Consider the following 14,156-nt stretch of genomic DNA (forward strand, 5'->3'; position numbering starts at 1 on the left):
CACACACACACACACACACACACACACACACAATTTTGCGGAGGGACCAAGGCCGAGAGCTCCTCACCGCCGTCCTCCCGGGGCTCCTGCGGGAAGCCTGCATCTCTAGGCTGGGTTCTGCGGAATCCCGGGGCAAACCAGACAGGGGATTGAGGCGCGATCCCGGGCCTTGTGGGCGCAAGGGGACAGGTGGCCCGCTCGAAACCCGACCGCAGCTACGCTTTCGTGGCAAACTTTTCTCTTTTTAAAAACGGTTCCAGAACGATCCATAAGCCAACTGCCCCATGGAATCTGGCAAAAAGGACTTCCCCGCCTCCTGCCAAGCGCTCCAAGCCTCGAGTTCCCCCAGCCCAGCCCAATTCAGTACTAAAAGGGGGCTCTTTATGCAGAAACCCCAACGCTTCCTCCGGCCCCACTTCTTACCCTTTCTGTCCTCCTCTCTCCTTTCTTTTTGCTTCTGCTCTGCTTTCTCTGTCCTTCTCCCGATCTATTCCACTGTCCTCAGCCCCCTCCTCTGGCAAAGCCCTCTCTGGGACGCGGGGGAAAGGAAGAGGAGCCTGAGAAGCACGTGCTGGGCTGTGCGGGCGGAGGGCGCAGGCCACCCCGGAGTCGCCAGGCCACCGCAGCCCGCTTCGCTCGCACTGCCAAGGGCTCCGCCACACGGGACCCGGCCGGCTCCTGCCGGTCTGTTTTATACGTCCCTTTCTGAAGGTACCTGCCTAGATAGCTCTAGCCCGAGCCTCTCTTCGCCTGCTCCTATTTTCAAATTCCAAGCTCCACACCAGGCCCACTTCGCCGGGCTGCCTGCCTTTCCGCCCGACCGGGTGCAGAGATCCGAAAGGCCAGCTTTGTGCTCCCTGGACGAACGGCGGGCCTCGGGGTTTGGGGCCCAGGCGTGAGGTGGGGGGGCTGGGGAGAGGAGGGGATTGGGGAAAGCGGTGCCCGTACCTGTGTGCGTCCTTTTGTGGATCTTTAAGTTCTCCGAGCGAGCGAAGACCTTGCCGCAGCCGGGGAAGGGGCAGGGGAAGGGCTTCTCGCCCGTGTGCACGCGGATGTGGTTGACCAGTTTGTATTTGGCTTTGAAGGGCTTGCCCTCGCGCGGACACTCCTCCCAGAAACAGATGTGGTTGCTCTGCTCTGGGCCGCCGACGTGCTCCACGGTGACGTGCGTGACTAGCTCGTGCATGGTGCTGAAAGTTTTGTTGCACGACTTTTTGGGGTTGGCCAGCTGCTCGGGCTCGATCCACTTGCAGATGAGCTCCTGCTTGATGGGCTGGCGCATGTAACGGAAAAAGGCGCCGGCGCCGTGGTGCGCGGCCATGTTCACGTTCATGGGCCCGTAGCCGTGCAGCTGCGGCGCGGCGTAGTGCTCCGAGCGCGGGCTGGTCACCTGGCCGTACTGCTCCGGCCGCGGGTACATGTCCCCCGAGAAGCCGAGCCGCATCTGCCCGTTCACCACGTTAGGCGACGCGTGGCCTGCCGCCTGCTCATGCAGCCCCGGGAAGAGGAGGTGGCCGGCGGCGTCCGTGTGGCCGTGGGGGCCCCCGAAGCCTCCGGCGGAGGCGGCGAAGAGGCTGTGCTGCGCGCTGGCCGCAGCCGCCGCGTCGCCAAAGCCGCGGTTGCGGAACAGAAAGTCGCGCGTGGAGTTGAAGGCTGCGCTGGAATAGGAGCCGACGTGGCCCGGGTGGTGGTGGTGGCTCAGGGCCGCGGCCGCCGCGTAGCCGGGCGCCTGCGACGTGAAGGCCGTCTGGCCGGCCGAGGCCAGCTCGTGGGAGCTAGGGTTGAGCTTGAAGGCTCCCATGCCGTCGGCGAACGGGTTGATGCCCAGGCCCACGTCTCGCTCGGCCACGTCGCCCGCCGAGTGGTGGCGGGACGCGCCGAAGGTGGTCACGCCGATCGCCGGGTACTGGGGGCCGGCGTCCAGGAGCATCGTGGCTGCTCGGGGCGAGCCCCGACCGCCCCCGACCCCCCCACCCTCGCCCGCCGAGCAGGGAAAATCGACAGGAGGAGGAGGAATGGGAGGCGGAGGAAGAGGAGGAAGGAGAGGAGCAGGAGGGAGGGGCAGTCGACCCACCTCGCGAAGTCCTAGCCCGCCGGCGGCGCGCCTTGCGTCCAGGCGCCCGCCCAGCCCGGCCAAGCGCGGGGAAGGCGGACGGACAGCTGCGGGCCACGAGCCAGGCGGACTCCGGAGCCCGCCGCCGAGACTCCGGCGGCCCCGCTCGCTCTCCGGCTCCGCCGCGAGGGCCCTGCGTCAGGGCTGCCCGGGGGAGAGCATGGAGCCTCTCAGCCCCCCAGAAGAACTTGCTCCCGGCTTGGGGACATAGAGGACTGCAAGCGCCCGCCGGAACTGCCGCCGCTCGTCCTCTCCGAGCCGCCGCCGCCGCCGCCGCGCGCCCCGCCTCACTCCTCCGCTAGCCCCTCGCCCTTTCTTTTTTCTCTCTCCTTTATCTCAGGCTCGCTTCTTCACTCTCCTTTTTCCCTCTCTGTTTTTTTGTTTTAAAAAAAAGAAAGAAAGAAAGAAAAAGCCAAAGAAAAGGCGCAAATCATGCACAATATTGTCTTTTGCGGTTTATCTTCCTGGGGAGAAACTTTCACCTCCTCAGCCGGGCGGTGAGCGCGAGACTGATAGCAGCAATCATTCCTGCAGATAAATGAATTGAAAGGACGACACCGTCCCCCCCCCTTGATGAATGAGAGCAGGGGGAGGCGTCACGTGCTGCCAACGCGGACGCCCATTGGTGCGCCCGCGCTCCCCCCACCCGCCGCCGCCGCGCCAACGGAGGGCGCGCCGAGGCGCCGCGCACCGCTCATTGGCCCGCCCGCCTCATCAATCCCAGGTATTGTAAAGCGCTTGACATCCGCTTTTGACAAACAGGGCTGCCAGGAGTAGCAACTTTTTTTTTTTTTAGCCAAATATTTTTTCCCTCTTCTCACGGAAAAATTTTTTGGCCACGATTTCTTTTCTTTCTGACAGTCATAATTCTCTCTCGCTCTCTCCCTCTTTCCTTCTGTCCCTTTCTCTATCTTTCTCTACTTCTTCCTACCTGCTCCTCGCTGAGCGGAGGCGGGGATGGGGCTGGTAAACAGAGCTCAGGCACTTCCAGAATGTCCCGATTCAGCAACTTTCTTTTCTTTCTTTCCTCCTTTTCCTCCCTTTAAGGGTAGCAAAGGGGGCTTTTGTTATTTGCTCCTTTTGAAGTTTCCTTCTCCCTTGCCCCGTCCCCTTCCAGCTTATAATTTAAGATCTCTGGAGCAGCCGGGCTCTCCACTCTCTCTTCAAGAGAGTGATTTCTCAGGATAACCAGTTGCCTCGATTGTTCTTACTTTTAGCAAATCAGTCAGGCCTCTGCACCCTCACCCCTCCCACCATCTCACTCCCCCCAAATAAACATAGGTGTATGGGGGCACCTAAAGGGACAGGTTATTGCCGTTTGTTTGTTTTTAATGGCAAATTGGAAACATTGTTGCCGATTTCCTCCATCCCCACGTCCTTGTGTTATTATTTTTTCTTTTCTCTCTTTTCCCTCGTCTCCTTCGGCGCCCCCCGCCGCCGCCCCCAACCTCCTCCCTCTGCACCCCTGTTTCCAACTGAGACCCCATTCATTCAGGTAAAACTGTAAATTTCCCATCGCTCCATTGTTCCTCTGGGCTGCCCAGAGCTCCCAAGAGATCCCCCCTCCCCAATACTTTTTTGGTATTTAAATCCCCAATAGATAGGACTAATGTAAATTTTGTGACATTCAAACCTTTTCTAGTTCACAAATCAGTCACCCTTGTCACAGTTATTGAAATTCCGCAACTCGCCACACCAGGACGGTGGAAAAAGCGGGCGCGGTCTTTGTTGCCGACCAGGCTTTTGATCGCCAGAGAAAATTTACTTACCTTCAGATGAGTGAGCAGAAAAAGAAATAACACTCCCTTTGATTTAGTTAGGAAAATGCAGACATTTGGATTCAGTGCAAACATACAACACTCGCTTGTTTTCGCGATGCGGCCCTCGATTAACCTGTCTTTGCCCAGCGCAAAGTCTATTCAACAACTGCGCGTAGTTGCTTTTTGTCCGGTCTACAAAGAGCCATTGACTATATATTAAAATGATTGTTGAAAGGTAGAGGGGTATGGCACTTAAAAGCAGGGGGGAAAATCTCTGTGACTCAATCAATTAAGCCGAGCAACATTTATGCATTTCAAAAAATGCACGGGCAAAGGAGGTGGGGGCTGGTGTGGGGGTGGGGGAGTTAAGGTTGCATTTCTCCGCAGCTCTGTTTAAAACCCAGCAGCTTGGGCCCAGGGTTTAGCTGAGGCGCCTGCATATTCATTAGGTCTAATTATTTTCTAGTAAGGAAAACACAAAAAGCCAAGAGTCGGAATCCTTCAATTTACCCTTTGTTTCTAACTTCATTTGGCTTCTTTGCAGCTGAATCACAGCCCTAAACTCTTTTTCCAGACAAAGAAACCTCAACTCATCCTTTCATGGCGGCCTGTTAGGAAACTCACCAGTGCCCCAGCGAGAGGAAAATGAAAATGATTTTTTTAAAATCTCTTGCCCCATCGCCCTCACGGGCTTCAGGACCAGGGCCCTGCGCCACTTTGCCTTTCTAGTTTTCTGGTCTTCTCACGGACTGTGTTTGTGCTGGGGCTAGCGAGTTGGGCTAAGCTTTCCTGGCTCAAAACCGGGCTTTCAGTCCCAGGATGATCTGTGTCTGAAGAGACCTGGGCGAGCCGTGGTACTGGTTGTGCTAGGGACTAGAAATTGGGGAAGAAGAAAACAAAAGCAAATCAAACAATCTGTCCCTAGCAACAAGTCTGAGTCCAGCCGAGCACAGTCCCGGCCAACTTTGAATATACCCTAGATAGGGAATGAAAGTGCAAGACTGGGAGGTCAGGGAGGTGTTTGTTTGCTTGTTCCAACTCTTCTGATATCCGTACCTTATAGGATATTGTGTAAACATCGGACACACTGAGTGTTTTCTGCTAGCTGGAAGAGGAAGTCTGATTCTGTAACTCGCAGTAGTAAAAATCTTCATACACAAGTTTTTCTCTGGAGGCTGCTCTGGCTGGGGAGAACAACTATCAAACCCACCCCGCCTTGCCTTTCAAGAAAACAAGGAGGGGGGCGAGGGGGAGGGTAACTGCTGAGAGGGGGGAGGGAAATAATTCTTCAAAAAAAAGAAAAGTCATTCCTCTCCTCTCCAGTCCGTGGAAAATCCAACGGGGACATTCACAAGAGGGTATTTTTAGGAAAGGAGTCCAAATATCCAGGGGAAGAGTGAACATGAGAGGGGGTGGGAAAAAAAGTTGTGTGTTGTAGAAGTTATCAAGTGGGATTTGCGGCGCTCTCTGCAGGAAACTACAGCGTGTCTAGTTCAAAGCCACATGCACCAACGTGACATATAAGCCATTAAAATATCATCCTGACGGCTCATTTCTGCTTCATCATACATTCCCTAACTGCGTCCGAAGGCTGCAAAGAAGACATGAAGGATGACCGGCTCACTGGAACCACAAAAGAGAGGCTTGGAGGGGCTCGTGGTCCCCCCTCAGCCATCCCGAAGTGATGTGCCGAAATGAGGTGATCCGGGCAACAGGTGGAGCCAGGTGAGTGGTTGAGTCCCGAGGGGCTTTCCGTCCGCTCGCACCCCAACCCTACTGGGAAGAGAGGCCCCACCAAGCTATTCCCTGATCCCCTCCCCCTATACCCCCACTACCGAGGGACAGGCCCCACCCCCACTGGCATTGACAGAAGGAGGGGGCCCTTTGACAGAGGGGCAGCCCTAGTGACCCCTCCATCCCTTCTACCCGGGAGTGGGAGAAAGGGGCGCAAATGGGGTTCTCACTGGCACAGGGACCAAAAGCAGCTTGCCGTCCTCTTGCCTTCCCTGCCCTCCTTGAAAATGGCCTACGTGTCACACTGGGGGCACCAGAAGGGGACTCTTCTTGATCCTAGCCAGAGGGGCCCCTTGGGGCAGCTCCCTCACCCGACTCCCTACTGGAGTGGCTGGGAGCTGCTCGGCTTCCCCTCCCTCCCCAGCGCCCAAAGAGCCAAGTTAGCAGGCCCGGCTGGCAGCAGGAGAATGGAGCTTGGTCCCAACCAGACCGCGGATGTAGACTGGGTCAGCTGCAGGCGCAGCTCCGCGGCCTCACGTGTCCTGGTCCAGCAGCGGAGCACCGAGCCCCCAGAGATCGGGACCGCTCACTGTGCGCTACCCGCCACAGGGTGGGGACTTGGCTTTCTCTAGGAGGATGCGGATGAGGGCAGGGACCCACTTCCTGGGGAGCAGGCCGCAGCGCAGGCCGTGTCGGACTCTGGGCACACCGGGAGAGTAGAAATAGGGGCAAAGTCAGAAGGTGACACAAATCCAGGACCTTGTCAAAGGTTGGGCAGGGGAGTTGGGGGTTGATAATTGCCCTCGGGGACAGTTGGGAGCCAGCTTTCTCTTGGGAACGGAGACCGAGGTGTTGAAGAGCAGCTCTTCCAGCGCTCCGCCTGCAGGAAGCTCCCTACGGATTCCGAGGTCATACATCTCGCCCGTCCGACCGTCTGAGCCTCGCAGCGACCCTTGGGGCTGCGACGCCTTCCCTTCCTTCCCCCCAGCCCCGGCCCCCATGCCCTCGACGTCCGCAGGTTGAGGGGCAATGGGAGGGACGTTGGGGAAAAAAAGAGTGCGAGGCCAGGCGGGTTCTGCAGTCTAACCATGGCTCTCGACGGTCTCCGGAGTCCCCGGAGATCGCCCGGCCGCCAGCCCGGAGCTCGGGTTCCCGCGCGCCTGGCGGAGCCCCACGGCGCCTCGCGGATCAAATTCCTGGGGCCTGAGGGCCCGCCGGGTGCAGCGGAGGCGCAAGGCGCAGCAGACCCCGCCTAAAGCGCCCGAGGCCGGCGCGATCAGCCGCGGCTCCGGCTCCGGCTCCGGCTCCAGCTCCCGAGTCCTGGCCCCGCGCGGCGCGGCGCAGCGCAGCGAGCGCCCAGGCCGCGCTGTGGCCGAGCTGTCCCCTCGGGTCCGCCTCCGCGGTACTGCTCACCGGTCAGGTCTTCCGGAAGGAGCCGCGCTGGCGGCCGGGCCCTGGAGTTTTCTTTTGGGAATCAGGCTGCCGGTGACCTCTGACCTTGGTCAGGCCTGCTGCGGCTAGGGTGGCCTGGAAACAAGCGGTCTGGGCGGCGTTCCCCCAAAGGAACCTGGTGCCTTTTGCACGTATCTTCTACCAACCCCTCCTCCTCTGCGCTGCCCCCGCTTGATCAATCACTGCACCCTTTTCTTTTCCAAAGTGGGGAGAGGAACGCAGACCCCTCTGGAGGTTTTGATTCAGGGGCTGCCTCAGGCCGGTGTGGGGAAATCCCCCCTGAAGGAAGGATGCTGTGTAAACCCAGCCAACCTCACGGCAGGCTTTCTGCACGAGACCCTGGTGGGGACATCCTATCTGGGGTCCAAGGACTGTCCCACACGTTCTCACTCTTCCATCAGTGAGGTGACTGGCTTGCAAAAGTTGTGTCAGAATTGAAACCAAAAGAAATGTTTCCCTGGATCCTGCACGACCTAATGATGGAGATGGCTGCACCGGTGGGCAGATTAAGGTCCCCCTGCTTGTCCTGATTCAGCCTGGCAGCATTTGCTCTTGGACCTGTGGGGTTGTCATTGGCAAAGGGCTGCTGAGTTCTGGGGACAGAAGTGACCCAGACCTCTTGAAGGCCGGGTGGGGCAGTGTCCTATAGGTGGACAGAGTTCTCTAGGAACCCTCACACCCATTCCCCTTGGAAGTGAAAAACATAAATTCTATTAGCTCCAACCAACCAGGACTTTTCCAGTGCCCGACATCCTGCCATGCGGACATTTCAGAGTGAGGCCGCCCAGCATGTGCCCTTCTGTAGAAATACAAAATTGGGCCTCCTTTCTTGCCTGATTTGTGCAGGAAGAAGCTTATTAAATTGAGGGAAGGATGCCGTTTGGTTAGAAAGAATTGAAAATAAATCAAATCCTCTGGGAAAAGGTGAGTCTCCCCATTCCCCCTTTCTACCCCCACCCCCACCCCCAGGCTGGGACCCGCAGTGAACGCAGCCAGTTGCTGATGGAGACAGAGAAATCTTAAGCTCAGGGAAATGGAAATCCTTGGAGCTAGCAGAATCCCACTTGGATATGGCCTGTGGTTCAACAAGTTAAGCAATCGCTTGTTCTGTGGGCTGGAGTGTCAAGACAGGCAGACATCCTTGTTGACAAGAAGGCTGGCTGTGTTTGTCCGGCCGGAGACCTTTTTTTCAATGACTGTTTGTCTTTCCAGGACAAACTGAGGGTCGGGGCTCAGTGGATGGCTTCTGTTTAGCTGCCTGGCTGCCTCCAGGCTCCTCTGCTAGAGGCAGAGGTCCCCACGATGGTTTAAAAGACATGCTTTGAAATGGCCCAGAGCTGGGCAGCTCTAGCCCAGGGTCGTCTGAAAAGGGGCCCATATCTCTCAACTAAGATATAGGCAAAACTAGGATCCAGCGGTGAAATGATGTCCTTTTCCCCTGATCTGGTTGAATTGTGTTATATTATTAACTATGAAAAGCTAACCAGGGATGATTTGAAAATGGATTTGGGGGCAAGGTCATTGTAGGCTAAGGGATTTTACTCTGCCACAGGACAAGACAAGATCTGCAAAGCTTCAGGAAAATTCCCTTCAGTTCCAACACTTGACAACTGACTGTTGACAGAAAACCTGATTGTGTTCGAGGTTGGTTGTTTGCTTGTTTGCTTTGTTGTATAATTTCCTGGAAGATAGCAGTTCAGTTCCACTTCACTCAACTGATAATTTAAAACAATAATAGTAATGGCACTCCTCAGAATAAATTCACATGAGAAATTTTTGAACACCACTTAGAGGGTCTGATTCCACTTGCAAGGCAAACTCCCAGAGTGAGTTTAGGCTTCAAAGCCTAGCTGGCAACTTCAGATTTTAAAAGCAAGCTAACATTTTTTTAAAACCAAGGATGTCAAATTCTTATCTATAACTATCCAATTTGAAAATTGTCAAAGAGAACTTCAAAGACTCTTCAAACCAACATCTTCTTCACCATGCATTCAGGCCACAAGATCTTGCTATAGAACCAAGTAACAAAGTGTTAGACTGGTGACTGTCCTGTTTTTCTTCCCAAACAGGCTCCAAGTCAGACCATGAGATACAAGGCCTCCTTGGTGGTGAGGAAACGGTTGCGGCTTTACCGAAACGCCCTGAAAGATTCCAGTAAGTTAATGCCCTTCCCTTTGAGTACTGCTTTGCTGGCCTTTCTTTGCCAGCTTCTTTTTCTTTTCTTTCTTTCTTTCTCTTTCTTTCTTTCTGTCTGTCTTTCTGTCTTCTACTTCTTTGCAATAGAATGTTTGTTTTAACTTTTGCTCATGTGGGGTCGTGAGCTTGGGTTCGAGGCAACATAGTGTCGGATGTGTCTGCACACAAGTTAGCCATACAAGGTCCCATCAGCAGCCAGCTCACCCTCCTCAGCGCCTGCTCAACTGCACGTTCTAGAATTAATATTTGACTACTCTTTCATTGAAACCACCACCCCTGACCTTCTCCAGCTCTACAGTCACATTATTCTATGACATATTCATCTTGAATTAATTTCCAGGCGATTTGATTGGAATGAGGTTTGACATGTATTGGGTTCCATGAAAGGAGTGGACTTTGATCTTGGTGATGGGGTTTACATGATATGGATCGTCTTTACCAGGGACACCAGCCTTCTGCAATGTGACCATGATGACTTTCCCACAATGCGTTGTCTGAGCAGGGAGTGACTGACAGCAGCTCTGTCAGGAAGACCTTCATTGTGAAGACTTTAATTTAATATTCCATTTAGAATAAGCATATGATTTAGGGTTTGGTGTGTTCCCTTCCAGCTGTCTGGTTCCCTTTATTTCAACTCTACCACCAGCTGACTGTCGCCTTCAAAAGTTCTCCCTTGATGGTAGGCAGAGCGACCCTCATAACCAAAGTTAAATGGACAACACTCAGGAAAGTGCCTCTCTTTTATGACTTGGGGATGATTTGATGGCTGAAGTCTTTAGAGAGATGTGGTTATAGTGTAAATTAGGTTGTGTTTGATTCCTTAATGCTGTTCTGGAAGCCCTTTTAGCCACATTTCTTAATCTTTTGTCACAAGACATTTCCCAGAACCCTTGCTTGGAAATAAAATTCTAGCCAAGTGCATAGTCTTCTGTACTCAGTTCCACCCTTAGCGATGGAAGCTTAAGACCCAAAGTTTCCTAGCAGCCGGGGAAGAAGATGTCTCCCTTATCTTCACCATCCTGATAGATCTCCTCTCCTTTGTACAATCCAGAACTGGGCATATAGGCTCCTGGAGCTTAAGTTATTTCTTTTCATAAGACCAGAGTCAACCTCCCACCACAGAAATTTTTAAGTTGATCTGTGAATAGCCTAGTAAAAGATTTGCCTCTAGTTTGGGGTGGTAACCTGGCCAGAAATTTTGGAAGAAAGAACTGAGCACGTGACTTCAGATCTAGGTGTACAGCACTCAGAGCACGGGTGCAGAAAGCCTGTGCTTGGTCAGGCTCTATGCAGTGGCCCTGGGCTTGGGGGTCCTGCTCCCAACAAAACTTCCAACAAATAAGCATTATTTGGCATTGTTTAAAGATCAAAGTGGGAAACTAGCACAGCTATTGATCTGAAATTTCATCTCCCCCTCTCCCCCCATTTATTTTCTCTGCAAGGGAAAGAGGGAGTCATTCTCCACTTGAGTCAATGATGTGTGCATTCTGATAGACGGTAGGGTGATCCACTTCCTACACAGGAGTTTAGAGAATCACTGTAGGTTATGCTACTGCAATGATCTGTCTTGGGCCAGCAAGAGTAAGTGGGGGTAGATTCTGAGCACGGGTGTAAGATGCTCTCTGGGAAGGGATGTGCAGAGTTAAGACAAAACATTCAGTTTTGCTTATGACGGTGGACTGTATCCCAAGCAGGCTCCCAAGGAAATCCCTAGTTCTTTTTGACCTCTGCCTGATCTCTGAGCAAGAAAGTTAACTCAATAGTGCCACAACCTCAGAAGGCATTATTTGAAATAGAATAATTCAGCTGAGGTTTTCGTGTTGGACCACAACGTGTTGAGAAGAGGTCCGTAAAGACAAATTCTAAGAAACACCAAGGACAAAACCACTTCTCAGCCTCCCCAACAGGAATCTCTGAAGCCCAGAAGCCTTGCTTTGTGAGCAATGGAAAGCCCCTGTGGGGACAGAAGCATGACACGCTGACATTGGGGACTTCTGTCGTTTTGCTGGACACCGTTTTGGGCTTATTTCAGAGAGATACCTTGAAGACCCTTGAGAAATCACCAAATTTCCTGCTGATAAATATTCATAGGAAGTCTCTGTCCTATATATGTAGGACATTTTATACAATACAATCTCCCCTAGGAGAATGCCTGGTCCCATGACTGTTTTTCTGCGTATAGCCAACTCAGATCCCGACCACTGGACTCCAAAGGAGCTTGTGAGGATCAGGCAACCCCAGTGACCTGCAGGTTGGCTGACCCCGGTCTACTCAAGAAGTATGAGTCCAGATGTTTTCAGCACTTCTAGGGAAGGCTGCATCTGGAAAGGAGCTCCATGGGGCCAGACCCTTGTCGGTGATTTTGGCTGAATCAGATGTGTCTGCCTTTCCGCTGCTGGCACAAAAGCCATACACGTGTTCAAAACTTTACAAGGGCAAAGTTAATAACTGTGGGTGGTGCATGGTTGATGTGTACAGATCCTCTCATTTTGAGCACTGGAGTCCGTGCAGTCAGGGTTTGACCCATAAACGTGGATGAGAAAAACACATCTTTATTCTCACCACCTGCTGACAGAAAGCCAGTTCATTTCACTCTCTTCACAGGGCAACCAGGAGTTCACCCACCTCATCACCAGAGTTCCAAAGGGGTTGCAGCCTAGAGTGCATTCAGAGCTCTGTTCTGTACAATAATCCAAGCTCCTGATGAGAGAGAGGGTATCCCAGGGGACTGTTTAGGAATGGATTTGGGTGCAAATCAGTCTTACCCAAAACTGGAGTGGTGTTGGGACTAGCAACATCCTGCATGATTGATGAGCAGCAGACTACCAAGGTTTAGGTGGCAGAGAGAATACTGTAGGCACCATCATAGGAGTGTCCCTACACTTCGGTTCGAATGTCACAGGGAAAGTGGACTAAACTTGTTGGAGGAAGGCTAGGAAAGAGAGCTGGACAAGGGGTCCTGGGAGGATGCTGCCTGGTTCGGATGTTGTTTTGAGCCCGTGGGTACAGCCTAGATTGATTGCCTATAGACAACAGCATCATTCAACAGACACCTGCACTGTGGGGAGCCTTGAAACCACTTACTGAGACGTGGGAACACCTCCTGGAGAACAGGCCCCCAGAGTGCTAGGTTAAAGGGAAAAGAGGGCAGGAGACCAGGAAGGGCATCATTTTCCACAGAAAAAGAAGCTCCTAGGAAGCGAGGCAATGAGAGTGGGTGCAACAACCAGAGAGGAGAAAACCCCTCTCAGTCTTTTCTTTAACCTTCCGGTTTTGTGAGCAGCCAGAATGCCGCTGTCAAATGCTGCCTTTGGATTTTTTTTTTTTTTAAATACGAAGGCAGCATCTATTGGTAGCATTGCCTAAGCTTTTCCGGCCTGAGGAGTAGAAAGGCCCTGGCTTGTCAATGCCCAGGGGAGTGCCTGTGGAAGTTAATCCCTCCGGAGAGTGCGGCTCAGAGAGGGCCTGTGCGGAGAACAATACAAGAGATGAGGAAAGTCTCAAAGAATCTGCTAACTTATTATGAATAAGTTAATTATTTTTTTAATTGCAGAAAAAGCTTTTATTTGCTGCGCAGGAAATGTTTAAGAATAGTCATGGGGGCTGGGAATGGGTGGAGGGGCTCCATCGAGTCTGAGTCCCAGCTACTTTTCATCAGCTCAGATGCTCGGGCCTGGGCAGATGAGAGTGTTAACTCCCACCTTCTAAACTTCTCTGAAAATCTTAAAACCCTAAGCGCTTCTCTAGTTGGGGGGTGGTGACCAGGGCTACTTTCCATGCCCGCTAGGGAGGCCCGGGAACCTTGGGCCCGTGTATTCGACTGCAGCCAGTGAAGCCGGAATCCGCACCAGCCACGGAGCTGGTCGCAGCCTGTCGGGCCCAGACAAAGGACATCTCTCTTTTTGCTCCTCACTCGGTCGGATCGGCGGAAGTTTGTTTAGCTACTTGCTACTCGGCCGCCGCCACTATCCTCGCGGTGGAGGTGGCAGCCCCGGGGGTCTCGAGGGAGGGGGCCCTGAGTCCCAGGCCTCCCAGAGCTAGAGCTGGCTGCGAAAAGAAAGGGGCCTCTGGGTTTTATCGAGCCCTGGAAGCGAGCAAGCAGGGAGGCCAACGCTCAGCCCAGCGGCAACAAGTGGCCGGAGCTCTGAGTGAAAGTGCCCCCTTCCCCTGGAGGCTCCGCCTGGCCGCGCGGGACCGAGCTGAGGGACCTCGGTGGCGAAGGACCCGTTTTCTCACACGGCTCGGCCCTCGCCTTTGTTTCTCTGGCTTGCAGGGCCTACGGGCCACTGGGGCGGATGGCGAGCGCGTTCTCAGCTCCTCTCCAGGGCTGGTTCAGAGTCCGTTTCCCCAGGTTATGCTCTGTCTAGGGCTCACTCTCAGGCGGGTTCTGGGGTCCCAGCAGCTCCAAGGGCCCGGCCAGGGGGAGGAGGAGCCCGAGAGGCTCCGAGGGAACCCAAGAGGGGGGAGGAGGAGCGAGGGAGGGAGGGAGAAAAGAACAAAGTCCGGAGGCAAAGTGTGGTCCCATGGGGAGAGGAAGAAGAGAAAGAGGACCAGAAAGAGGAGGGAAGCGGGGGAGTTTAGGGGAGACTAGGGGATGCATTTAGGCTCGGAGGCGGGCGGCTTAGGAGTTCCCAGTGGCCACTCAACTCCGGCAGTGGAGGCTGCGGCCAGGTCCTTCCCTGGTTCCCGCCGGCGTCTCGTCCAGCTCGCCTGGCCAGCTGCTTCCTAGCCGCTCTTCGCCCCGGCGGGCTAGGGGAGCCATCTGTCGCGGGGATGTGGTTCTCAAAGCGACGCCTCCCTTGCTCCCCAAAGTGGCCGAGGCGATGGCTGGCAAACCCCAGCTCTTCACTTCCCAGAGCCGCCTGGTAAAGCTGACCCACCCAGCTTTGGAGAGAGGAGGG

The 14,156-nt window shown here is 54.2% G+C and overlaps 2 protein-coding genes across 5 annotated transcripts in view; one reads left to right on the forward strand and one right to left on the reverse strand.

The window, feature by feature from the left end:
• ZIC1 (Zic family member 1) overlaps positions 1–1,930 on the reverse strand; it is a 2,670-nt gene extending 740 nt beyond the window's left edge. Inside the window, exon 1 of the mRNA XM_013006120.1 lies at positions 949–1,930. Coding sequence (XP_012861574.1) covers positions 949–1,930 — 982 coding nt within the window. The remainder of the gene's footprint in view (positions 1–948) is intronic.
• A 3,352-nt stretch (positions 1,931–5,282) lies between these two features.
• ZIC4 (Zic family member 4) overlaps positions 5,283–14,156 on the forward strand; it is an 18,401-nt gene continuing 9,527 nt past the window's right edge. Inside the window, exons 1-3 of one of the 4 annotated variants that reach the window (XM_045295095.1) lie at positions 5,283–5,598; positions 8,612–8,703; positions 9,129–9,213. In XM_045295095.1, coding sequence (XP_045151030.1) covers positions 9,144–9,213 — 70 coding nt within the window. In that variant the 5' untranslated portion in view covers positions 5,283–5,598; positions 8,612–8,703; positions 9,129–9,143. Of the gene's footprint in view, positions 5,599–7,950; positions 7,984–8,488; positions 8,704–9,128; positions 9,214–14,156 lie in introns of those variants that run through there. The other 3 variants (XM_045295097.1, XM_045295098.1, XM_045295096.1) reach the window with 3 other exon arrangements.

Source organism: Echinops telfairi, unplaced genomic scaffold (assembly GCF_000313985.2).
Source record: "Echinops telfairi isolate 266 unplaced genomic scaffold, ASM31398v2 ScPeMD7_4225;HRSCAF=4972, whole genome shotgun sequence".
NCBI lineage: Eukaryota > Metazoa > Chordata > Mammalia > Afrosoricida > Tenrecidae > Echinops > Echinops telfairi.